Below are 26,385 nucleotides of genomic sequence, written 5' to 3' on the forward strand. Positions count from 1 at the left end.
GTCGTTTTGCTTTTATGCTTTCTTTATAAAAGCAGCCCATTTTTTTTTTGATTCAGTTCATTTTTCTATTTCTGAGAAAAAAAAAGGGAAAGAAGGGCTCTGGGCAAAGGTCTGGCGCCCTCACCTTTCGGCTGTCGGAGCACCGTGCTGGTTGCCTCTTGGTCCGCCGTCGCAGGTGGCCAAAAACTTCAAAAGTGATTAGAAGGTTCCTTTCGACGTGATCTTTCTAGATCCGATCTCTTCTTCGTCGAAAATAACTCTGATCGACGTAGATCGGGGTTCAAAGTTTCTTGTTCTTTTTCTCTTTTTTTTTATAAAAAAAATTCAAACTAATAACCTTTCTTTTTTTGTTGCAGCTACCTCATTGGCATTGGGTTTCTCGTCGATTCGACAAGGACTGTGGTTTTTATTTTTTATTTTTTTATGTTTTGACAGTTTATTTTTACAGCTTTACTCCTCCCTCTGTCTCTGTTTTCTCTCATTTTGGTTTGGCTATGAGCTCTATTTATAGAGCTCCAGCCATGCGTGCTTAGGAGGAAGGGCATGAGGCTCGGCATCGGGTGTAAGCACGAGCCTCATGCCTTTTTATTTTTTATGTATTTTCTAGTAGTAGGGTAGGATGAACAGGTTATGGGTAAAAGATGGGTGGTGGGCCTGGTGGCAGTGGTGTCGGGGATGGCAGCATTGCCATCTTCGATTTTTTTTTGTTTTCTGTTGTTTTTCTTTTTTTATATATATTTTGTATTATTTTTTTGGTATTTATTTTTGGTATTTAGTATTTTTTGATTTAATAATATTATTATTTTTATTTTTTTTTGGGACAAAATTGGTGTCAACATATATGAGTTATTTTGTCATTACTTTCTTTTGACTTTTTTTTTTTACAAAATATATCTAATTAAAAAATTAAAATTAAAAGGTCAAAAAATAAAATATAGTAAAAAATAAAAAATAAAAAGACAATAAAAAAAGGAAAGATGGGTACTAAAAAATCAAAGAAAAAAATCAATTTAAAAAAACTTAATTAAAAAAAGGGAAAATTTGCTATGTGGACACTCTTTCCATACTCAAAACTCTAAAAAATTAAGTGTTAATTTATAAATAATTAATATTACAAAGTTAAATCTGTACAAACTTACCCCTTAATTTATACATTTGTCTAGATATATTAGTTATTAATAAGTGAACATATATATCAGGGGCATTTATTATTTGATTTTAATCAAATTAATTATCGTATTAAAATAATTTAGTTAATAGATTACAAATCGGAATTATTTTAGTACATTATCCATAGAGGTTTAGAGATTTTTTTTTTTTTTGGTATTGGAAAATAACTTAATCACTCAAACATTAATCAAATTTTGAAACATTTTATTTTTAATCTTTATTAAATGTTTTAAATTATTAAGTCTTTTACTCATGCTTGGACATGAAGTTCAAGGGAAATAATTTCGTTTGAAATGAAAATGAACTTGCATTTAAGTTTGAATAAATAATTTTTAAAATAAATTTTAATTTGAGAAATTTGCAAAAATTTAAAGTAAATTTAATTTTTAAAGTAAGTTTTTGCCATTTAAAAATAATTATCAAACCCAACTTGAAACAATTTCTAATCTATTCACACAAGTACTATTGGAGACTGTATTGATTCATTAAGAGGATAATTTGTTCTAAAATGCCATAGTTACATTGATCTTTATACATTCCCTTCCAATTGATTGCATCGCATCAGCATCCCAAATTCTTTCCTCCTAAAACGCCATTTCTTGCATTGGTGGCATGGTCAATTCAACTAGCTAATTTAATGGCTTTTCGCATCAACAAACGCCCTTGTCATCTGCACACAAAGATGTGGGTTACTCGAAGCAAAATCTTCATACTTCAGTGAGGAAACTACACCCTTCATGTTTCGGACAATGAAGTTCAGAGTACCTTCCTTCAGTGTCTCGCTTGAATGAGCATCTGAGATCTCTAAAACATCAACAGCATTCCATGTATTCAAGGAATTCAACATATAATGCTCACAGGACTCTTGTAAGTATGGAATCTCATACTTATCAGCTGCAGCATATAGCTTGAAAACGTGCTTCTCCAACTTATCCAAGGGCAAGTTCCCAGTATAAAGAAACTCTAGGAGAGACTCAAGCTCTTCTGTGTTTAACTCAGAGAGAGTGATCATATCGGTATCACTTGATGGAGCCGTGCAGCCAACTGAGTCCAGCATATTCTTGAAGATTTCAGATCTTGCTGCCTGCACCATTGGTAAATCTGTGATCAATGTTTACAGAGAAACAAAAGAACATGTAATGCAAGCATAGCTAGCGAGTATTACCAGTAAAGCTTTGTGTGCTAGTATGCAGGGCCCATAGCTAGGCTTAAGCTGTATATCAGTGTGGGTTTGTTCCTTGAATGCCTTGACAAGTCCGCTTAAGAAACGTATTCTCTTTTGCAAATCATCCTCCGTATTCTTCAAGCCATTAATCGGTTTCATGAGATTTGCATGTTGCCAACGGTCGCACATGAAAAAACACAGACGTTAATATTTATTTCTAAAATGTTAAAATAATCATTTAGCATTAATATGTAGCAATTTAGAGAGCATCTTTCTTAATGTACTTCCCCCACACACATTCAGAAACAAAGCAAACTGTCTCAGACTCATTGTGTCACAAAAAATTTGAAAAAGAAAATAAATTACCTCATTCACTGGAGTGGTGACAGATGAATTTTTCCTACGATAAACAGAGAAGGAAAATGGTATGTGAGACAGTTGAATTACCCTTTTTCTGTTCGGATGACTTAAAAATTTTTATTAGCCAACAGCAAGGCAGAAAAGCCATCTAAGTCTGCTACAATTATAGCAGAAGAAAGAAAACAAACAGCAGATATAAGGAAAGACTTAGATAAAGTTTCTTGGTGAAGTTCCTTAAGTTTATTAGTAAAAATGATTAAATGAAAACTAAAGTAAAAAATCAATATCAATAGAATAGATTGAAAGGTTTTGTTAAATAGATTAAGAATGCAAAATTTGAAAACATTTAAATAGATTTTTATATATTTTTTAGATAAATATTTTTAGTAAAAATATTGATAAAATTTTTATTTTTGAATAAATACCAATCAAATTTGAATTATAAATAATATTTTTATATATTATTAATTTATACGTTAAACTCTATCAATATATCGATTTAAATTTTTTATTATAATCCTTATTAAATCATTTTATGAAAAAACCTCTCAAACTTCTCTTAAAAAACATAAGAGCAGCAATACACTAAACAGGCAATAACGGCTGGTGCTTATTAATCCCCCAAGAGATATATAGGTCTTTATTTCTTGCTAATGGGGTCTCATATTCCCTTTTCTTCAAATTGTATAGATATGAGCATTCCAAACCAGCTTAATAGAATTATAAAAAAGTAAATATTGGATAAAGTAAAAGAAGAGGGGGCATAAGATGGTTTTTTTTTTTTTTCTTGATTTAGAAGTAAGCAACCCATGACACCTATGGATTTACCAACATAAAATCGAAGCTCCAAAAGCATCAATAACATTAAAAAAAAGATTGGAAAAGGGTCAAAGGTTTATAACATGTACTATAAAGTTAGCAACAAGAAGCTATAAGTACCTCCCACTTGGTGATGTTTGGGCAGTGGTGCCACTGGAAGTTGATATTGTCGAAGCAGGGTTTCCTACGGATAGAGACAATATTAGGTAGAAAAAAATTTTCCACTTGATCAACTCAGGCACCTACTTAGGCTACATTATCAAACACTTACTCATTTTTAACCAAATACTAAAAAAAAAATAAAATTGTAAAAAGCAGCTAACGCGAAGTGTTTCTTTTTCAGAAAAATAAGAATAAAAACTAGGAACCTAGTGAAGGGACCTGTTGAACTGAATCCGCCAGAAGATGAAGCAAAAGGAGCGAAACCAGTAGAGTTTCCTACAGATAGAGACAATATTAGGTAGAAAAAAATTTTCCACTTGATCAACTCAGGCACCTACTTAGGCTACATTATCAAACACTTACTCATTTTTAACCAAATACTAAAAAAAAAAAAATTGTAAAAAGCAGCTAACGCGTAGTGTTTCTTTTTCAGAAAAATAAGAATAAAAACTAGGAACCTAAATTTGCAGTGAAGGGACTTGTTGAACTGAATCCGCCAGAAGATGAAGCAAAACGAGCGAAACCAGAAGAGTTGGCGGGAGATGAGGAGAATGCAAAACCGAAACTAGAAGAGCCGGGACCTGATCCGAAAAAGGTCGACATTTTTATTCTCTTTTTCTGATCGTTTTTAGAATTAGAAACAACGCTCGTTGCAGTGGCCAGTTGGGGGGGTGGGGGGGTGGGGGGAGAAGTGGGGGTTATAAGCGTAGCTAAAGGTGCTGTAATAGGGACGGGTGGGTCATTTTGTGTTAAAGAAAATTCAAGTTTATTTTGAAATTTTTATTATTTTTTGTTAGCATAATTTGAGTTTGATATGGTATCTAGTTTAAATTATTGATTTTTTAAAATTAAATTAATGCAAATTTCAATCCTTTTAAATTATATTTTTAATCATTTTGAATTTAAATTAATTTCAATTTGAATTATATTTTTTATTTTTTAATTAAATTGAATGTAATTTGAATTCAAACAAGTAAAATGAATTTTTTAAGTTCCAGTCAACTTAATTGATTATAAACAGGAGATTTTGTTATTTTTTATTTAAACCAAATCAATTTCATTAGAATATTCACGAACTAAGATCAAATTTGAATGATATTTTTTATATTTTATTATTTAAGCTAAGGTTTTTTTTTTTTTTTCTATCTTTTATTCAATCCGCTCATTTAAGTTAAAATAAAATTCTTATCATTAAAAAATCATAAAATAATATTTTAAATAAAAAAATTTTTTTTAATAAAATAATAATCGAGTTAAACCTTACCTGAGTCGAGCTCAGCCGGCGAGTTTGGTGGGCAACCCGGCTCACGCTCATGGTCCTGGATAAGTCTAATCCCGGTTCAGTTACTCCTATGTCCTCACGTGCTTCCCACATGTTCGATAACTTTTCCTTCTCGGCTAAGAAAAGTTGGTGAATGGGTCTTTTAATTTTCTTACTTTTTCTTTGGAGAAAAATGTAAAATAACTGAATCCTCTAAAAACTAAAAAGTAATCTTTTAAAAAGTTGTTTTTAAAGTTAAAGTTGAAACTTTGCTTAGAAGCATTCGTTTTTATTTTTTAAAGAATAAAAACTTTTTATTTATTGTCCTCTAATCTTTTTCCCCCAATTTTTACATTAAATAATAATTGTAGATTTTTAAGTTTGATGTGACATAAATAAAATAAAATTGCAATTGAAATAAAAATATCATTGGAAATAATCATTTTTACCTATTTGGATGCTTGACCAAATTATTGTTTGGATGTTGCTGCAAATTTATCTTCAACTAATTCTCAAGAAATTATAATTACATAAATATTTTATTTTATTTTATTTTATTTGCTTACAAACTCAAACAAAGAAAAGAAATAGAAAAGTGAACTTTTAAAAATGTCTATAGAATTGCTTTATTAAAAAAAAAAAAATAAATTAAAGCCAGGTACTACTTCTTGTTTTGCTTTGCTTTGCTTGCTTATTGCGAAGCAAAGGTGACAATCCACTAGCTATCCTAGACAAAGCCTACAAAAGAAAACAATAGAAGAAAAGAATAAAGAAAAGTAGACTATCGAATTCAAATACAAAAGATAGTGGATGTCAGTGGCTGTAATGGCTCGGATAAAATTTGATTTGATTTATTTTAATAATATATAGTATTATATTGAGTTTTTTATTGAATTTGAAATAATTTTTTATTTAAATTACTTTAATTTAAATTGAATTTTTTTGATTTAATTTTTAAAATTTTATATTATTTTAATATAATTTTTAATATATTAAAATAGATTTATATAAAATAATTATTTTTATTTTATAAAAAATAAAAAAATTAATAAAAATATATAATTCAATTTGATAATTTTTTATTTTTAAGATTCCAATATGAATTTTGATATAAATCTAATAAAAACATTCAATATTCAAATTTAAATCGAGCCAAAATTGAACTAAAAACTATAATTTTGAATCAATGTATTTTCTTGTTTTTTTCACCTCCAGTGGACGGAAGCCACTTTATCCAATACCTCCAGTGGACGGAAGCCACTTTATCCAATAAGTATATCTTTATTTTACAAAACGTATTGTAAATTGGAATAATGAAAAGGAAATATAAATGTTATATTAGATATTATTTTTTAAAAATAATTACATTTATATTAAAACTCGGATTCATCCAATAAGCATATCAGCTATCAAAATGAAATGATTCTTGTTTTAAAAAGTTAATAACACTTATGATTCTCAAATTTTAAGTTAAATTTTATTTTGATTTTTTGATTTTTAAAATGTTCTAATTTAATCTCTAATTGCTCAAAATTAATCTAATTTCGGTCATTTGGATTATCGTACCATCTAAATTAATAATAAATACCAATTGATGCCACATGAATAGCTTTAACTAGCATTTTATATTATAAACAGAAGGATTAAAATTGAATTTTGCTTAAAGTTTAAGAATTAAGGATGTTATTATCTTGAATTTTTTATATTTAAAATATATTTTATAACATATGAAAATTTAAAATAATATTTTTATATTTTTATTGTAATATAATTTATTGGTTAAATATTTTTTTTGTTTTTATTTGAAAATAGATTTCAAAAAATTTAAATTAAGTTATAATTTTGAAATCTTTTTTTAAAAAATTTCCATATCATTTTAAAAACAAAATATCTATTTTCTGTTAAAAATATTATTTTAGTGATAAATCATAGTAGAAAATATTATTTTCTATAAAAAATCTTTTTTCTAAAAAAAATTTAAGATCTCTCCTTTTTCTTTATTCAAATATTTTATAAAATTTATTTTATAAAGAAGAAAAAAGAAATATAAAAATAATAAAATGAAAAATTGATTTTTATATTTAAAATAATTTTAAATAGTTTTTTATTTTTATTATGATATGATTTATCAGTTAAATAATATTTTTAACTGAAAATAAATTTTAAAAAAAATTAAAATTAAGTTAAAAATTCAAAATCCTTTAAAAAAATTCCATATCATTTTAAAAAATTAAATAAAAATTTCTATATTGTTTTAAAAAATTAAATAAAAAACTGCTTATCATTTTAAAATATTAAATAAAATATTTCCATATCGTTTTAAAAAATATATATTTATTAATCTATTCAAAAATTTATTTATCTTCAAAAAATATACTTTAAATATATTTTAACTGAAATTATATATTTATATAAAATAAAATTATTATTTTTAATAACCCAATTTATTCCTTTTTTGAGATCGGCAATGTTAAGAGGCGTTCTAATTGTTTATTTTTTATTTTTAATATAAAAATTTTAAAAATTGATTTAAAATAAATTTTTTTCAATAAAAAAATTATTAATAGATTAATAAATTGATTTTTTTAAATGATATGACAGTTTTTACTTAATATTTTGAAATGATAAAATTTTATTTTATTTTTTAAAATCAATATATAATTTTTTTTACTTATTTTTTTAATGTTTTATAGGATTTTAAAATTTTTAACTTCATTGTAATTTTTTATAATCTACTTTCTATTAAAAACCAAAAATTTTTATATTTTAAAAAATTAATAGATTTAAATTATATTTTAAAATTTCAAATTTAAAATGACACATAATTAAATTATTAATAAATCCATTTTATAATATCACTTAATTTGAAATTTTTAGGTTTAAAAAGATATATAGTTATTTATTAGAAAACCTATTTTAAAAGATAATATAACATTATATTTGAAAATTTTAAATTGAAAAAATATATATTTAGATTATTTGGAAATGCATTTTTAAAAAATTAATAGATTTAAATTATATTTTAAAATTTCAAATTTAAAATGACACATAATTAAATTATTAATAAATCCATTTTATAATATCACTTAATTTGAAATTTTTAGGTTTAAAAAGATATATAGTTATTTATTAGAAAACCTATTTTAAAAGATAATATAACATTATATTTGAAAATTTTAAATTGAAAAAATATATATTTAGATTATTTGGAAATGCATTTTTAAAAAATTAATAGATTTAAATTATATTTTAAAATTTCAAATTTAAAATGACACATAATTAAATTATTAATAAATCCATTTTATAATATCACTTAATTTGAAATTTTTAGGTTTAAAAAGATATATAGTTATTTATTAGAAAACCTATTTTAAAAGATAATATAACATTATATTTGAAAATTTTAAATTGAAAAAATATATATTTAGATTATTTGAAAATGCATTTTTAAAAAATTAATAGATTTAACTTATATTTTATTGCTAGCAACTTAAAAATAATTGAATTGATCTTCCATTTAAATTTGAAAGTTTTGTATAATTAAATAATTTTTAAATATATATGTTTTATAAATATCTTAAAATTAAAAAATATCTTACATGTCATTATAAAAAGAAAAATTTTAGAGATTTTCTTACATATCAAATAGAGAAATTATCCATCTAAATGTTTATGTAAGTAAACCTTATCAAATTTTTATATATGTTATAATATAATATTATATAGATCAAAATGTACCGTAAGCCTCTTTACTTTTTGAAATTTGAGAATTTAATCCTTCTAATCTAATTTAAAGAAATTTGATCCTTATACTATTATGATTTAAGAATTTTAATCTAATTTTTAACAGTGTTAAATTTTATCTGTTTAAATGATTGACATGGCATTTTCATTAATTTTTATCATTTTCAGTGCTAACGTGGATTAAAATCTAGTCACATGGCCTACATAAAATTCACATTAGCATTAACAATTTATTTAAAATATTATTTATACTTAATATTTCCCTAATATCATTAATAAAAAAAAATTAAAATTGACAAAAAATCAAAATAAAAAATAGAAAGAAAGATCCTTGAACCTAAATTTTTTGTTCACAAATCATTCGTTTCTCATTTGTTTTCAAATCCCAAATCAAAATCGTGAAACCATTCCCCACAACCAAAAAGACACTACCTAAGCCCATCACCCACCAATGACAACCCACCATCGAAATTGTTGAACCAACCCGTAGTACTAGCGCTGCATCAATCAGCAAAATGCCCATCGCCAACAAACAACAAAAAACACACACACACACACATCCTATGAGAGGGGAAAAGCAATGCCAACGCATAAAAAAATATAAAATAATAGCTTTGGTTGTGGAAAAAAGATAGCTTAATGGGTTTAGAGGTGTTATTAAGTGGGTTTGGTTTGGATTTATTAAAAGGTAAAGAAAAAAAGAACAAAGAAAGACAAGAGAAGGCAATTATTGTTGATAAAAGTATAATCGATCGAGTTCAAATCAATAAAGTATAAAGCTCAAACTCAAGTTCAATTTAAAATTGGAGGCTTAAAATTCGATTCGATTCGAACTCGATCGAGTTTTATTTTTTTAGTTTGAGTTTAATTCAAGATAAAAATTAAACTACTTAAGTTCACTTGATTAGGTTCGATTAATGTGTAAAAATAAGCTCGATTTTTATATTCGACAAAAGTTTCATTATTTGTGCTCGAACTCGAGTTCGAGATATTTTATTAATTAAAATAATAAAAATATATTTAAATATAAAAATTTGATTAAGCTCATGAGTTACTCAAGTCTGATATAAGAATACTCGAACTCGACTTGATCGATGGATCGAAATACTCAAGCTCGAGCTCAACTCGATAATAATTGAGTTGAATTCAAATTTTATTTAAATTTAGAGTAATTTACAAGTATTAATATATAATTTAAAACCCTAACTGATGGTAGAAGTGATGGTAGTCTAGGTGAGGTCCACGGCAGCTAAATTTTTGGATGTTCAAGAATGGTAAAAACAAAGAGTGAGAAGAGAATGGTAACATATCAAAATCTTAGGAGAATCGGATGGTGAAATGAAGAGATTTTAAGGTTTAAAGTTTGAGTTTTGGATTTCACATAGATTTAAATCATTTTGAAAAAATTTGAGTTTGGAACAGAAAAGAGGGGGGTCGAAAGGAGATTTTATGATTTAAAGTTTGAGTTTTGGATTTCAAATAGATTTAGCCCATCTTGAAAAAATATAAGTTTGGAATGGAGAAAAGGGGGTCGAAAGGAAGCTCTGATGAAAATTTGGGCTTAATTAAATGTCGGCCGATGGTGATGGCTGGCAGGGATCGACGGAGTGGCGACAACGGTAGAAAAGCTTCCAATTTTTGAGGTTTGGAATTTATTTTTTAAAGAGAGCTGGGGTATTTTTCTTTTAAGAAGAAGGGAATGAAAATGAAATAAAAAAAATGATATTTGGATGGTAAGGATTAGGAATTTTGCAAGCAAGAAATCGGTTTTTGTTTTTCAATTTTAGACTTTTATTTTTTTAATGATTTTTAGAGAAATATTAGGGAGATGTAATTAGAAAATAAAATAAAATAAATTATTAATGTTGATGTAGATTTATGTATGTCACATTGTTTATATTTTAATCCATGTCAACATAAAAAATAATAAAAATTAATAAAAATATCATGTTAACAATCATATTAATAATTTAAATAGATAAAATTTAATATTAGTAACGATTTGATTGAAATTTTTAAATCATAATAGTACAAGACTTGAATTTTTTTGAATTAGATTAAAGGGATTAAATTTCTAAATTTTGAAGAATAAAAGGATTTATGACAAATTTTAATCATATCATATATGATGTGATCACACTCGTCCAAACATAATATACTACACGTGATCCACAGGGATTAATCCAATAGGTAAAAAGAAAATCTAAGAATAAAATCTTAAATAAATAGGTCAAGAAAGTATGCTAGCAGAGATTAGAACAAAACAAAAGTTAAGGTACCCCTAATAATCTTATTAAATAAATAAATAATATACTACTCTCTGTCTCATGTTTTTGTTTATTTTTTGGATGTTGCAAAACTATATTGTTTTTGCAATACTTAAATCTCTTATTCTTTTCATGTTCCAAAATTAATTTTCATGATTTTTTTTTACTTTTTAAAATAAAAAATTATGAAACATTAAATTTATAAAAAATAAAAAATTAATATTATATACACCAAAGTTAATTTTTTTTTAAATTCCATAAAAATAATGGAGAATTAACAATGTTGGGACGAGTGAGTACATGTTTCCCTCTCCTTAATTTTCATCTTTCATATTCATCAATGATGATTTCACAAAATGGATTAATTTCTTGTCAAAGCTGGGTTTTCCTTTTGGTGCATTGTTATTGTCAGAATTGAAATTCAAGCAAACAAACTACGTATCATTATTAACACAAAAAAAAAAAAAAAACCCTTTAATTTGATGCTTCACTAAAAAGGATATATAGTTTATATGGAAAATTAAATAATTATATGTACTTTTTGAAATATAGATTTAAGAGAGTTGATTCGGATTTAATTTTTTAGATAAATTATGAGCACACACATTATACATAAATTAATTAAAATTAAATATATTTATATATTTAAAAAAGTATAAGTAGATGAATTTCAAATTTACCAATCTTTACATGTATTTCAAATCAATCAATAAATAAGCATTAACAAATTTATGAATTTAAAAATAATCATAAGGGTCATATTTACCATAGTTTTATCAAACAATTTATACTAAATATGAAATCTAAATCCTTTCTATTAAATCCAAATTAGTAAAACGCCATATGATTTCTACACATTCATTTTTCCTTTTCACTCACTGGCTTTTTCCTGAAAATCATTGCAGGATTTCTCCTGAAACCCCATTTTCTTCTGAAACCTCATTAATCTAACTCGGCTAACTTTTTCATTTCTGACATTCATGAAGAATTCCCTTGTAATCTGCGTGCAAAGCTTCGGGTTCTTGGCTGCCAAGACTTCATACTTATCTGATAAAACTACATCCTCAGTGTTCTTGAAAATGAAATTCAGGCAAATTTCTTTCAATGTCTTGTTTGAACAAATTTCTGAGGTTTCTAATACATCAAGAACGCTTGATGCATTCAAACAATTCAGCATATAACATTGGCAGAACTCCTGCAAGTATGGAATCTCGTACCTTTCAGCTGCAATAAACAATGAGTAAACATGTTTCTCCAACTTTTCCAAGGGCAAGCTACCATTGTAAAGAAATTCCAGCAGGGACTCAAGCTCTTCAAAGTTTAGCTCAGGGAGAGTGATAGTATCACTTGCTGCTGGAGCCCTCAAGCCATCCGAGTCCAGCATGTTCTTAAATATTTCAGATTTTGTTGCCTACAACAAATATATAATGTTTACAACACATATACCAGGTCAGGATTACAGGATAAGTGTTGCATTATGTTACAGGATATATTTAAAAAAAATGAATAAATTAAAATAAGAAACAGAAGACACAAAAAATGATTAAATTAATATAATAAAGAAAAGACAGATAATATCTCAATCGTGGTTATAGAATTTAACTCCACTATAATTATCCGATAACAAAAAAAAAAAAAAAAAGAGATGGAGGGTAAATGGAGTTACTAGTATGACCCTGTGTGCTGGTATGCAAGGCCCACCATCACCAGGCTTGAGCTGTGTATCAGTATGAAATTCTTCTTTCAGTGCCCCAAATAGTCCACTTAAGAAACTTATTCTTTTATCTTTCAAGTCATTCATCCATTTCGCTTGATTTGAATGTGGCTGAGGCTATCAAAAAAATAACATAAAATAAAGTCATGATCATTTACCTTCTACCATCTAATAGTTGGATCTGATTCTTGCTATGTAGTAGATAAGCTTACATTTCATGAATCCAATTTGTTCGTTAGTTAGTATATGAAAAATGATCTAATACACTATATTCATTGAATTTTTTAAAAATTTTATAATGGAATAAAAGAGTTGTTACATAGGATATATTTAAAAAATTAATATAATAATAAAAAACACATCATTACCTTTAAACTCTACTTGTAGAGTTTAAATAGGTGGTGTATGATTAATAATCCATTGATATAAAGCATAATTAGCATAAGTGCCCATAGATGTATGATAAACGAAATTTTTTTTTTGAGAAGACATACATTAAAAGGATATTAAACCAACAAAAAAAAAACAAAAAAAGAAATAAGAAGAAATTACCCCATTCACAGCAGTACTCACCCTTGAGCTTACCCTGGGAAAGCAAGAACAACAGGAGGAGAATATATCAGAAAAGAATGTGGAGCTGACAGCAGATGAACTAAATAATGCTCGTAAGGATGGGGTTTCTTCCTGCGGCATTATTAGAGATCGTTTTGCACTTTCTGTGTTTTTTAATAAATGATGATGTATTTGGTTTTTATTTTCTTTTCTAACATTTATTGGCCATTGTGGATGAGGATAAGAATTTTGTAAGTGGTATTTTATTCAAATTCAAACAATTCAATTACAATATCACAGTGTAAGTCTGTATTTATGTACTATACTTATTAAAAGATAAGAAAGATATATAATATTAGTGTTATCATTAAAGCTTAAGATAAAAACAAAATGAAATATAATCTTGAAAATAAAAATATATGTCAGAATTGTTAAATAGATATCAATTAAACAACAATCACTTATTCTAAAAGTCATGATAATCTATAAATGCATGACAGATTCAAATGTTATTCAATGCTCAACAGATATGAAAAATCATAAATCAGTTATTGAATCAAAATATTTTGGTAAGTTTCTATTGCCCATTAACAATCACTTTGTTGACAAATATGGCAAAAATTAGATGATTAAGAATGAAATGATTTTTTGGATTGTGCAATGGCCTAGTAAAAGCACTAAGAAAAATTAGTTAATACTACCATAATGTTAGTGAGTGTATCTTTGACTCTTTCTCTAGCCCATTTTGTTTGCTTACGATTATATTTCAATAGTAACGGTTTTGCCTCATCAAATAAAATTATTTTGGCCATCTAGGTAATGAAAAAAATAGCTATATGAAATGAGAGGAATTGACATTTTGCCCTTAATATATGATAAGCTCAACAAGTTACCTTCATGAAGATTTTTTTTTTTTGACATTTGGGTTCTTCAAGTATTGAACTCTGGCCACGGCTGTTGGCAAATTGGAAAGGGAAAATGAAATTATAATTTGTTATAACAAATCAGAATTTTATTGCTTTGCATCTTTGCATGTAAAAATGTATTCTCTACATTCTTGGTGGTTATTTGCACCAGATATTTTCTTCAATTGATTTCTTCCGTCAAATGGCATAATGATCAAACTCCATTAGTTCTTTTGTTTTTGGCATCCATTAAAAAGGCCCTTGTAATCTGCACACCAAGATGAGGGTTCTTGGTCGCAAAAACTTCATACTTAGCTGAAAAAACTATATCCTCCATGTTTCTAACAATGAAGTTCAAGGCAGTCTCTTTTAATGTCTTGCTTGAACTAACATCTGAGATCTGTAAAATTTCGAGAACATTTGAGGCAGTCAAGGAACTTAACATGTATCGCTCGCAGAAATCTTGCAAGTATGGAATCTCATACTTATCAGCTGCAACAAACAACGAGTAAACATGTTTCTCTAGCTTGTCTAAAGCCAAATTCCCACTGTAAAGAAACTCAAGGAGAGACTCAAGTTCTTCAGTATTCAACTCTGGCAGAGTAATTGTATCGCTTGATGGAGCCTTGCAACAATCAGAGTCTAACATGTTCCTGAATATCTCTGATCTTGCTGCCTATAAATTCAGCAAATGAAATTGGTTTTGATTTACAGAAAAAGTAAAGAATATGGAAATTAAAGATCATAAAGGAAGGAGTGGGAGACAATTACTAGTAAAGCTCTGTGTGCTGGTATGGAAGGACCATTGTTGCCAGGCTTGAGCTGAATATCAGTGTGAATTTGATCTCTGAAAGCCACAACAAGTCCACTCAAGAAGCTTATTTTCTCATTCAAATCATCTTCCATATCCTTCATACTTGTTATCCATTTTGTAAGATTTGCAAGTGGCTGTGGCTAACACAAGGAAAATCCCATAGTTCAGCCTATATTCTGGATTATCAAAATTGTGCATGTAACAAATTCAGCTTTGGTCTTTAATAGTTTAGTTCTATTTTATGTAGAACAATATTACTTCTTACTACCAAGAAAGTTCCTTCAAGATAAATGGGCAAAAGCAATGCACTTAATAAAAATTCTGTTGCTTTGCACATACTTTGAATGATCAAATGAAAGTATTAAACTAATCTAATGCTAGTAACAATTCTATTAATGTCAGACTTCTAACAACAATTATCGAATCATGCATAACTGCATCGAGGCAAACAGATAATGGAACAGTAAAAACGTGAAGTTTAAGATTCTAATTGATTTATTGCAAGAACTAGGACACCCAGAAAAAGTAACAAGAAAACATGAAAACGGAGCTTGCCTTACAGGAATTTGGTGAAGATGAACCAGGAATGTTACCGGCTTTATCGGTTCCTTTACTATGATAATTTTCAAGCTTGTTCATCAAGGTGATTACATTTCTTGCTCCTTCATAGCATGCTCCACATATTGTATTCCTTGGAGGCCTAAGAATAAATGGCATTGAACTGCAGATAGAGCAATCCATTTTGCCTTTTTATCTGTCACAACTTTCTGCAGACCAAAAGATTAGGAGAAGAAGGGAGGAGGGGAAGCAATTTCTTCTTTCGAACTCAAATTGAATAAATTGTCATTTCCCTTGATTGATAATGATGGAAGTTTGTTAAACCTTATTTTATTGATGTCATTCATCTGACAAAGCAACAACCAAATGATGGCCTCCATATTTTAATTCAAATGAAATAACTGCTCCACCCTTCAGAACCTAGTGGAAGAGGATGGCTGATTTAATTTGTTTGATTTGAGTCTGTTTAATTTGCTGCCTGATCTAAGATTAACATAATTATCCTTATTATCAAAGTGCAACTTTATCGGATAAGGCCATTTCTTTTTTTTTTTTTTTTTTTGAGCAATATAAGTATAATTGATCATTTGAAATATTATGAGGGTAACAAAATGGAAATTAGAGAGGTAGGGCGACAATCAAACAATGGGTAATTTGTAATTTTTCCTTGGAGATGATCACGAGAACATTTATATACTAAGGAACCAACAGTCTAATGCTATGTTTGGCTGGATGGTACAGTGTGGTAACAAAGACTCTTTTTAGTGTAAAAATTGATTGATTGGGGCACATACAGCACCACCTATCCAAACATAACCTCAATTAAATAAATAATCTGATGATTCCATAATAATATAATTAAGTATTTGATGGAAGTTGGCCAAAAGAAAGTATTTGGTGGAGTAAAAAGGATAATTATAAAGAATTAAAGACAGGGGTAGAAGAGTCAATGGATAACTGTATATTTAAAAAAAAATGAAAAAGGTAGTCATGTGTTGTTGTCAATCAAGGGAAGATGGGAAGTTGGTTGGAAATGTGTTTTGAGTGAGTTTCAAAGAAGCCGTTGAAAGGCTTTAAAAAATAGGGTTTGAAAGAAAAGAAATCAGAAAGTTAGGAAGAAGAAAAAGACTTTCCAACTTCACAACAGCAAGGATGTGAAAGGCTAGGCTAGCAGAACCACTTTCATAACATTTAGAACTTCCAAAATATTAGTTTTGTAGGCCTCCCTGGCCAACTGCTACAGCACTCCTGTCTCCTGGTTCCATGATGGAAGCCAATGGCATGATTAACAATATTTCATGTCTTCCAATAACAAGCTGCTGAATTTATAACAGATTAATCAAAGGTGAAATGCATATAGAAAATTATTAACTAAATCCATACATGTGCTTTAGTTTAGGTTTCAAGTTCTGTTTTATAGGGCAAAGAAAACCTTGTCAAGGTCAAAATCTAAGAAAAAAACAGCATTGGTAATCGGCAATTCTAGCACCAAACCACAAACATATGCTTTCCATTCTGCCCACAATTCTGGATCTGTGAATACCTTTTTTGACAATCTTTAAAAGCTAGATCAAGGCGCCTTGAAATATAGGAACTAGTGAGAGAGAGCAAAGCAGTGATCCACTCCCTCAGCACAGGGGAAAGTCTGTTGTTAACCTGTGTCAACTGTGAAATACCAAAACTCAGAATACTAATAGCAACCAAACCATGAAAACCTGAAATGAATGATAACATTTTGTGCATTCCATCCTGCTTACATATTAATATATAATTAAAGGAACTAAAAATGTTGTTCATCAGAACCAAATATTTCATATTAAATGATCTATAATACTTCATCTTTTTCTTCACACAGCACAAAAGCATAATAAACCTGAAAATATGGAAAATTTGAAGCAATTTTTGCGTATATCAAACATTAAAACTAAAGAGATCAGTGAAGGGTCAACATTCATTTACTAAGAACATTATTAAATTGTCATATTCTTGCTAGTTTTCACGGTTTTGAATTGATTTATTGTGTCAGTTTTTGTCTGTATTTGGAAGATTTAGTGTGACAAAAATAAAGTAGAATAGAAAATTTTAATATTTAGTTTTGTAAATTTAAGCATTTAAAATTTATGAATATTTATTATTAAACACTTCAAAGCTTTTTAATTTATTTATTTATAAAATGTCATAATTCACTGGCATTATATAAATTCATTCCACTAACAATATATCAAATATAAACCATCCTCAAAATATATAAATTGAGACTCCACAAAGCATAGTCTTCAGTCAAAAAACGTCATTTTGGTTAGGGAAGTCCAATTTTACTTTAGGGCCCAATTTGAGGCAAAATTTTAAAACTTATTTTAGAACCCATGAAAATGAATCCAAAAACAAGAACCCAAAAAAATGAATCGATGAAAGCTGTTTGCAACCCAATTTACTGAATCCTCGGCTGCCCCAGATATTTGATGGTTCCCGACTCAACAATTCTGTCCATTCCTAGATCATTTTCATGGCCCAATAACAAAAAAAAAAATGGAAGATAAATTTCCCGCCAACCCAAAACCATCTTCAACACTGCACTTTGGAAGAGATAACCGAAGCTGAGAATTCTTGGAAAAGCAACAAAAAAATGGAAGAAACAAAATCACCAACAACAACACCAAGAAGAAGAACCAGAAAAAGGAAACCCTTCACTGATCTCAGCAATACAGTCCCATCATCTCTGCCTTCTTCACAATCCTCTTCTTCTTCTTTACTCAAACCACCCACCAAATCTTCTCTCTCTTTGCCTCTTAAATCCCTTCTCAACAACAATCTCAATACTGATCTTAATTCTAACTCCAAGTTTACTGCCACTCAATTCACCGCCAATAAGAATAATCACAATGACAAGAAGAGGGAGAAGAAAAAAGGTCCAATTAACAGGGCAAACCCTAGCTCAATGTTGTCTCCGCCACCAAAAACGCCTTCTGTTTTGGGTGATTTTCATGATTTCTCGGACTTTGTTCTGGGTTTTGATTGGATTTCTTAATAGGGGTTTGCTTTTGGAGTTCTGTGTTGTCTAGGGTTTTTGGTTTCTGACGAATGTTAATTTGTTGTTTTAATACTAATGAATTGATTATTTTACAAAAATGGATTTTGTGGGTTTTTTATTAAAATTGTTCTGGTGAATTTTTTTTTTTATGAATTAAATAACATTTTTCTGCAATAGAACTTAGTGGGTTTTGACTTTATGGTCAGTTTAAACTGTATCAAATTGCTTCTACAATAATTCTATGAATTTAAATTAATGTTGATTTTATTAATTTAGTTTCTAGTAGTTTTGCTGAATGATCCCCTTACTTCATTTTCAGTGCAAGCTACATATCATTGATTTAATCTAGTTATCTAGATTCTAGACAGTAATTGTGCGAATTCGATTAATGTTTTTCAGCTTGGAACTACTCAGTTTCTTAGAAACTATAGTTGAAATACACTCTATGGTGTGGAAATTAGGTGAAGTAGGTGATCTATGTTTTCTCAACCATTTTTTTGTCCCTAGTTTTCTGTATTGTGCATGTATTGTTGGTCTAATGGATTTTACATTATGGTTATGATTTTAGGTATTGGTGATTGTGTGGATTTTGAGCCTTGTACAGTTTACAACAGGAGACATACTGCTGAAAAAAGGAAGAGTAAAGGGAAGGAAATTGCCGAGCCTTTCAGTTGCTTTTTTGAAATGAGAATGCCAGACTTAAGGTGGTTTTCCTTTTATCAGTTTGTGCATTTCTTGTTGGTTTGGTACTTTGTCCTTGGATAACTAGTCTTTGATGACTCTAGAAAGCAAAGGATACTTAGAATTTGTAAGCGTAATTAAAAGAACAAGTGGATTGATTATTGATGTCATGGTATGGTAGTCACTGATGCATTCAAATGGTATTTTTACTGTTGTAAGTAGCCATATGCCATTAAATAAAGGGTGGAAGTGATCTTCAGCATTCACTCTCAACTCTATAGATGGTTAGGTTTTAGGCAACAATTTTAAGATGAGGACTACCAAATGTTTGGCCTTTTGATACCTTGACCATATGTTTGGATATTAGAAAAATAATTGTTAAATTGGTTTAACTAATGGTCTTTTTGTGTCCAATTTCATTCATATATCTTCCATATCCTTTCATAATTGAGTCTTTCAGGAGATGGTAGCTAATGAGAATGAAAGACTATTGTTTCCTCTTAAAACAGTTTTTGCTTTAGATGCCTGTGTTTTCTTCATTTTTTTAACATCTGTTTCCAATTAAAGTCATGACATTTTTTGAGCCAAGTTTGCTTTGAACACTCAGAAAATGAATTTGGAACACAACGCTTGGGAAATCAAAGTTTAAGGTCTTTGAATTATTCTATGTTGTGATAGCATGTTCTATTTAGGTATTGAAGATTATGGTCTTGTATATCAGATACTTATTCTTCTCTACTCTTTTTTATTCATAATTTCTGTTATATTCATCACTATTCTTGTTCTCTGTTTCATTAATTCAGAATATCTCTGTTGCATAATGTTTGGTCAGATTATGATGATCTTCCATCGAATATTTCCATGGTTTACCTCCTTTATTAATGCTGTTTCTCCTTGTCTTTAATACAGGGAAAAAAAAGATGGAGATGGTGATATTGGTCTCTCCAAATCATGCCCAATAGCACATAAAAAGGTTTGTATAAAAATTCTCCTAGTTTCTTAATTTAGTTTGTATTGAATGAATAATCATGCTATTGATCTTTGGTTTGGGAATTTTTTGGCCTTCATTAAGACAATTTCCTTTTTGAAAGCTCTCTAGCTTTAGAATGTTTCACATTTTTATATAAAACCTTATAATTTCATTAAAAAGTGTTGATCAATGATGCATATGTGCACACTGCTTTACCTTGTCTTGATTGCTTCAATTTGTGCCAAGCTGGTAATTTTTGGGACACGGTTGGTGAACAATTATTAACTCAAAATTACTGGCTGGTGGCAGTGACTTCCTTCTTGTAACTTGTAAACTTTTTATTCCAGTAGGGACGGAAAAACAAGAAAGAAGAAGGGGGAGAAGGGGGGTGTTGGTGTTACCTGTGGTTGTGGTACCAATAAATGCTGCAACAATGAAGTATTCCCCTTTCACTTCATGGAATCAATTTCACTCCAAAATTACTGCATTCTGTCTTTTGTTGGAGCATTAACATGTCAGGAATGTTTGTTATTGTCCATGCTATGTGAACTTGTCATCTATTTTCTGCTGGAATTGGACCACTACTCCACAGCATTTTAGACCAGTCTTGCTTTTTGCATACAGCTTCGGAGTGGAATTTAAAATAAAAACTGGATGAAGCATATGCTTTCCGGAAGCAAAACAAAGATATCATGCCACTTATTTTTCTGCAAATTGCTTTCTTTTTTGCTTTAGTTATATTGTTAGTTATAATATATTGCTGCTTGCTTTTGCATTAAGTCATATAATGCTCGTCTCTTTCAAGCTTTTTTTTTTTTTTTTTTTGTCATAAGCATATGCATCCGTAAAGATAATGTGATTAATATGTATTGAGTTGAGATTAATGGATTTTGATGTCACCACAGAAGCAACACCGAGAGAAGTCTGAGGTAAATGCTGCCAAGCATGACTTGCCCCAAGATTTCATTGACAGGCAGAGAGCCTATTTTGCAGAAGTTGATGCATTTGAGCTGGAAGAGGAGGTGGCATCAGCTGATGAGTTGGAATAGATGAAAAGTATATAATTGAATCATTTAGGATAATGCAATTTAGGTGCTCTAACCCTGTAATATTCTCCGTATATAGTTTACCGACAAATTTGGTGTAATAACTACCTTACTTAGCCATATCCGATGCTTGATAGTCTTCCCCATCATAGTCTAGTGTACCTAGTTGTTGTCTTCCCCATGATTGCATAGGTTACTGCAGTGTTAATTGTATTTGAGAGTTTACTTTTCTACGTTTACCAAAATTGTATTTCATACAAGGCGTACTCTGCCGACACTGGCCTCAACAAATGGACTTGATTCCTTTGCGATTGTGAATTATTGATATCATCTTGCTATGAACTGCTGATCAAATCTGCGTGTGCTGACAAAAATCATGGATACCATCCAAGTTTTGGCTGTTGTACTACCAATAATCAGGCTACAGTAGCAGCAATCTTGATGTGCCAATCAGATGCTTGAACTTATTTGCCTCGTGCAGTGAGAAGATTCGATCTGTCTGGTTTTGGTTGGGGTGACGGAGCCTACTGAAAAGAAACTTTTTACCCCATATTGGGGGCTAAGTGAGCCTAGTTCATTAATTCAGGGCATGCTACTGTAGCTCATTTAAAGCAAACATTAACTATTCTCTAATTATTTGCATAAATTTCTGCTTTCTTTGTCCACTTCTATGAAAAGAAAAAAGTAGTGTTACTTTGCTTTTCTGATCTTCTTATTCAACTGGATTCTGTAAACATTACCCATTCATTTCTGAATAGATGAATTCTAGCACTCAAGTTGGCTCAAATTTTCCAAGATGGGCTATTATGGGAAATATTAAGGGATAATCTTAACTCTGTTTTGAGAGAGGAGAAAGAGGAAAATTACGCATCTTTAGTCTTTAAATTCAAGCATAGGATATATATTTTATTTACTTTAGTTATGTCTTGATTTATTATTATTTTTTAAAATTATGTTTATTAGTATAAGTAGTTAAGATTATTTGAATTTATTATTAATTAGTTTATCATTTAGAAATTATGGACACTTATTTGAGTTAGGAAACTAATCTATAAATTGATTTTAAAATTAAGTTTTTAAGTGCGAAAAATTCTTAATAAAAAATCTAGAGTTTGAGTTCATCCTAAAGAGATTTTTTTTTTTGGGTTCTTATCAAGACAAATTTGAAGTATACAAACGATGAAACAACTGACCGTGCAAACAATGAAACAACTAATTCACTTCAAACATTTTAAAGAACCTGAATTGATGTCAAGATCAACAGACATACTCCCTTAAACATCCTATAATTTCCTGTAAGTATGAAAACAAATTTCAATTTGCTTTTCTATAATTGGTCCTGATCTCCCCGGCACTTGCTATGAGAGGCTTGATGTTTCCCATTTTAATCATAGACTTGGCAAATTCCTGGAAAAATAATGAAGAGTTGGCAGCATAACTTTTAACCAAAGCAGTAGCAGAACTTCCATTGAAGAGCTCTTTATCAGAATGAAGTAGACCCTTCTTAGTTAACAAATGCTTGTAATATAAATGATCGAAATAGGTTGGCGTCTGAACATAAAGGGCGCGAGCACACTATCATTCCCACTTCTTTTGCAATTACGCTGCCATGTGCTCGCGAAGGAGGTGTCTATATTGGAGTCATTATGGATGTGTGCTTGAAATGATGTGCACTGGACCAGGCCAATGGTGTGTGAACCTGCAATCCAAAATGAACTATTACACCCATTAATAGCATGATAAATTCCAAGAAAAATTGATGCTATAAATGTAGTTGTTCATAAGAAAAATGAATGATGACTTTGGTCTAAAAAGAGGGTAGGAAAACAACATTATTTTTCCAGAGCTAGTAAATGTGATGTAGTTTCTGTTCTTCAGTGATATCGGCTTTTTATGACATTGGCTAACTAATGGATTGCCAGCCAGTGTTACTAGGTCTTTCACTGAGAGACCCTGAGCAGAGAAGCTTGAAATAAGAGCACTTAGATTACAGGTTGGTGCGGGATGGAAGCATTTGCCGCACCTTCTGGTAGCAGTGGTAGAATCCCTTCTTCCCAACCTTACCTTCCATGAGGGACCCCCTAGCCGCAAACACCAGAGAAATATCTTCACACAAAAATATAATGTAAGTTTTGAAATATCTTCCAATTGACAATAGAACAAGTGTAGTAATCAGTGTTTCATAGCTTGGGACCTCTGACTAAATTTTAAGAGGAAAAAATCAGGCTTCATTTTTTCTCTTCAAATTATTTGTTGTTAAATTTATAGGCTTGTAGCTGAATGATGTGAAGCTAATCTGAACAACCGAATCACGAGCTGCTATAGTAAAAATATCAGCACAGGATACCACTCCAGGACTTGCTTTCTCCACTTGAGCTTTGATGTTATCGACCAAGTTTAATCCTCTATAGAAGTTATTGGTAGGAACTGCAGTTTTCTCACCTATAAATGCGGCATTATCATCTAATAGTACTGATCCATCACAGCCCTATTCATCATGAAAATTCACTTAAGTTAATTCAGCAGCAGCATAGGAACAGCATGCATTATCAATCGAATTGAACCTATACTCACATGGACAAAGCAGTGATGAAAGTGTAATCTGAGCAAAGATGCCCCTACACGTGTTTCATTCTTTGTAGCAGCTGCAACTGCTGCCTTAACAATAGAAAATGCTTGTGGGCAAGTGGATGAGTAGTAATCAGGGGAGAGTTGGCCATTTGTCTGAAATGAAGCAACAGCAGCAATCAAGATAAGAAACGGTGAATGATAACAAGCCATGAAAACACTTGTATATAATGCAAGAAAAACAATTCAATAGTGATTTCTAGCCCATTATTAAGCACAATTACGACTGATTGGAAATCTAATCATGTCCTTTTATAGTGTGTAACTCGAGCAGGTTTTGATTTTCACAAAAATGGAGAGAGGGAAGGATTGCAGAAGGTAACGGTGGTTGGCAAGTTCCTTTTGTTTATTGCCTTTAGTTTTCCTTAAAGGTTTTTTGCTTAAAGCCTGAGGTTCCTTCAGAGTACATGGTGCCTTGAGTAAGATTTATCTTACCAATAAAAAAGAAAAAAAAAACTAAGGCTGCACAGTCAAGATTAATGCAGCCTGATCATTGTAGTGGGTGAAACACTGTTTACTTTCTCATATAGTTTAGTGTTAATAATAATAATCATAATCACATAATTCAAGGGTTTAAGCAATCAGGAAATTAAAAGTAAATTTTCACTGCATAAAATCAATATCTCATGAAGTAGCTTTTCTATTAGTTATTAATATCCTATAGCAGTGATGTGAAAGACCCTATTAAATCATCGCCTCTTTTTTCTTTTTTTTTTTTTTTTGAGATCTGAATATGAGACAGACAATTGTGATGGAAAGGGTTGCTTCGGTTCTTCTGGACACATAATTTGAAACAGTTCCTTATTACATTTTCTTCAGGAAATTTTCAATTGACTTTTCTGCAGTTGCTCCTGATCTCTCCAGAACTTCCTGTGAGAGGCTTGATGTTGCCCATTTTGATCATAGATTTGGCAAAGTGCTTGAAAAATTCAGAAGTATCTGCAGCATACTTTTTTACTAGAAAATCAGCAGAACTACCATTAAAGAGCTCTTGGTCGGAACGGAGAAGACCCTTCATCTTCAACAAGTTGTGAAAGTACAAATTATCAAAAGAAGTTGGCGTCAGGAAATCAAGAGGTTGATGCACATTATCCTTTCCACTTTTTGGGCACTTGCGCTGCAAGGATTTGGCGAATGAGGCATCGATGTTAGAGTCATTGTAGATGTGTGTTCGAAATGTTGTGCACCTTGCCAGGCCAATAGTGTGTGAACCTGCCATTCAAAATGAGCCAATAATTTGTTTAAGTAATATACCTTTAGATTACAAGATTAATCAAAGAAAAGGAATGCTCATCTGGCTCCCTTTTTATGTTTCTGTCAGCATTCCTTTTGCTACAAAATTTAGAGAAAGTATATATGTTGTTTGTATTGTTGACATATTTCTTGATCATTCTTGAAATGGTGCAGCATATGCGAACTTAGAGTATCATTACCTGAAAGTGCCACCAAATCTTTCAATGAGAGTCCTTGAGCAGCAAAGCTTGAAAGGAGAGCACTTATATTGAAAGTGGGTGCAGGAATGGAGTTGTTTGCAGCAGCTCTGCTTGCAGTGATAGAATCCCTTCTCCCTAACTTTACTTTCCATGATGGACCACCTAACTGCAAATGATAAAAGGCATTAATATCACCCCAATAAAAAAAAAAGGTTATATAAATGATGAAACAACTGCAATCCAACCGAACCAACTGACTTGATTGGAACTAGAAATTAATAACTTGCTGATAATTGTGCTTTTCAGATACACTTAATTGGGGACTTACCATGACAGTCGAGTCATGAGCTGCAATGGCCAGAATATCAGCACAGGATACCACTCCAGGGCATGCTTTCTCTAGTTTAGCTTTAATATCATCAACCACATGGAATCCCCTAACAGAGTTATTGTTAGGTACTGCAGTCTTCTCACCTATAAGGGTGGCATTATCATCCAACAGTATCGATCCATCGCAGCCCTGGTCATTTTCGTTATCCAATTCACTTTAATTGATTAAAAAGCATTGAGACTAGAAAATAAACAAGTCTTATGAAAGTGAAACCATACTCACATTAACAAAGCAGTCATGGAAATGCAACCGGAGCAATGATGCCCCCATGCGTGGTTCCTTTTTTATAGCAGCTGCTACTCCTGCTTTGACAATAGACAGTACTTTGGGGCAAGTGGATTTGTAGTAGTTTGAGGAGAGATTGTCATGGCTGCCTTCAACAGATGCATCAGCAACAATAAAGATCAGCAGGATTAACAAGTAAGAAGTCATGGAGTTCTGAAAAGATCTTAAAGACAATAGTGTTTTTGCCTTCCTAAACTAGACCAATAGTAATACCACCTTAAAGCCTCATATAGCCTGATACTTTCATAAAGGACAAATACTTCTTTATACACAGAAATTTAGTGATTGGTAGTGTAAATACCTAGCTTCATACGCAAAGGTGATAACTAGTTTTTATAGAGTTTACAGTCTTTACTCTATTAGTTTCAATAAGACTTTGAGTAACCCTTGAAGCAAGGGCAACTTGTTTCTTCTAGTGTATGTTTAGCA

The 26,385-nt window shown here is 30.1% G+C and overlaps 4 protein-coding genes and 2 pseudogenes across 7 annotated transcripts; 1 reads left to right on the forward strand and 5 right to left on the reverse strand.

Moving 5' to 3' along the window:
• Positions 1–1,633: 1,633 nt before the first annotated feature.
• Positions 1,634–4,343, reverse strand: LOC111295165 (BTB/POZ domain-containing protein At1g01640-like). 2 transcript variants are annotated; one of them, XM_089743506.1, is made up of 7 exons: positions 4,135–4,339; positions 3,896–3,952; positions 3,635–3,698; positions 2,702–2,735; positions 2,336–2,470; positions 1,936–2,254; positions 1,634–1,840 (listed from the first exon to the last, which is right to left on the reverse strand). In XM_089743506.1, exons 1-7 carry the CDS (start codon positions 4,277–4,279, stop codon positions 1,821–1,823), a joined length of 774 nt encoding a protein of 257 aa, XP_089599632.1. In that variant the 5' UTR covers positions 4,280–4,339; the 3' UTR covers positions 1,634–1,820. The 2 variants fall into 2 exon arrangements, with proteins under 2 accessions (XP_089599632.1, XP_022744289.2); XM_022888554.2 differs by having other exon boundaries at positions 1,634–2,254; positions 4,135–4,343.
• A 7,476-nt stretch (positions 4,344–11,819) lies between these two features.
• LOC111294769 (BTB/POZ domain-containing protein At3g56230 pseudogene) lies at positions 11,820–13,355 on the reverse strand (annotated as a pseudogene).
• A 725-nt stretch (positions 13,356–14,080) lies between these two features.
• LOC111295042 (BTB/POZ domain-containing protein At3g56230-like) lies at positions 14,081–15,917 on the reverse strand. Of its 2 annotated transcripts, none has more exons than XM_089742892.1 (3): positions 15,489–15,917; positions 14,891–15,073; positions 14,081–14,795 (listed from the first exon to the last, which is right to left on the reverse strand). In XM_089742892.1, exons 1-3 carry the CDS (start codon positions 15,672–15,674, stop codon positions 14,334–14,336), a joined length of 831 nt encoding a protein of 276 aa, XP_089599018.1. In that variant the 5' UTR covers positions 15,675–15,917; the 3' UTR covers positions 14,081–14,333. The 2 variants fall into 2 exon arrangements, with proteins under 2 accessions (XP_089599018.1, XP_089599019.1); XM_089742893.1 differs by having other exon boundaries at positions 14,089–14,795; positions 14,891–15,067; positions 15,489–15,910.
• A 2,121-nt stretch (positions 15,918–18,038) lies between these two features.
• On the forward strand, positions 18,039–21,537 carry LOC111294184 (sororin-like protein). Its single transcript, XM_022887396.2, has 4 exons — positions 18,039–18,466; positions 19,091–19,226; positions 20,113–20,176; positions 21,079–21,537. Exons 1-4 carry the CDS (start codon positions 18,118–18,120, stop codon positions 21,220–21,222), a joined length of 693 nt encoding a protein of 230 aa, XP_022743131.2. The 5' UTR covers positions 18,039–18,117; the 3' UTR covers positions 21,223–21,537.
• An 804-nt stretch (positions 21,538–22,341) lies between these two features.
• On the reverse strand, positions 22,342–24,318 carry LOC111295291 (peroxidase P7-like; annotated as a pseudogene). The gene is made up of 4 exons (XR_016327508.1): positions 23,794–24,318; positions 23,512–23,707; positions 23,139–23,300; positions 22,342–22,918 (listed from the first exon to the last, which is right to left on the reverse strand). The product of XR_016327508.1 is annotated as a peroxidase P7-like (transcript).
• Positions 24,319–24,419: 101 nt separating this feature from the next.
• LOC111295290 (peroxidase P7-like) lies at positions 24,420–26,158 on the reverse strand. The gene is made up of 4 exons (XM_022888721.2): positions 25,894–26,158; positions 25,609–25,800; positions 25,281–25,446; positions 24,420–25,059 (listed from the first exon to the last, which is right to left on the reverse strand). The coding sequence occupies exons 1-4, from the start codon at positions 26,101–26,103 to the stop codon at positions 24,674–24,676; spliced, it is 954 nt and encodes a 317-aa protein (XP_022744456.2). The 5' UTR covers positions 26,104–26,158; the 3' UTR covers positions 24,420–24,673.
• Positions 26,159–26,385: the final 227 nt, after the last annotated feature.

This window comes from Durio zibethinus, chromosome 14 (genome assembly GCF_047325235.1).
Source record: "Durio zibethinus cultivar Kanyao isolate XHJ-2024 chromosome 14, ASM4732523v1, whole genome shotgun sequence".
Taxonomy (NCBI): domain Eukaryota; kingdom Viridiplantae; phylum Streptophyta; class Magnoliopsida; order Malvales; family Malvaceae; genus Durio; species Durio zibethinus.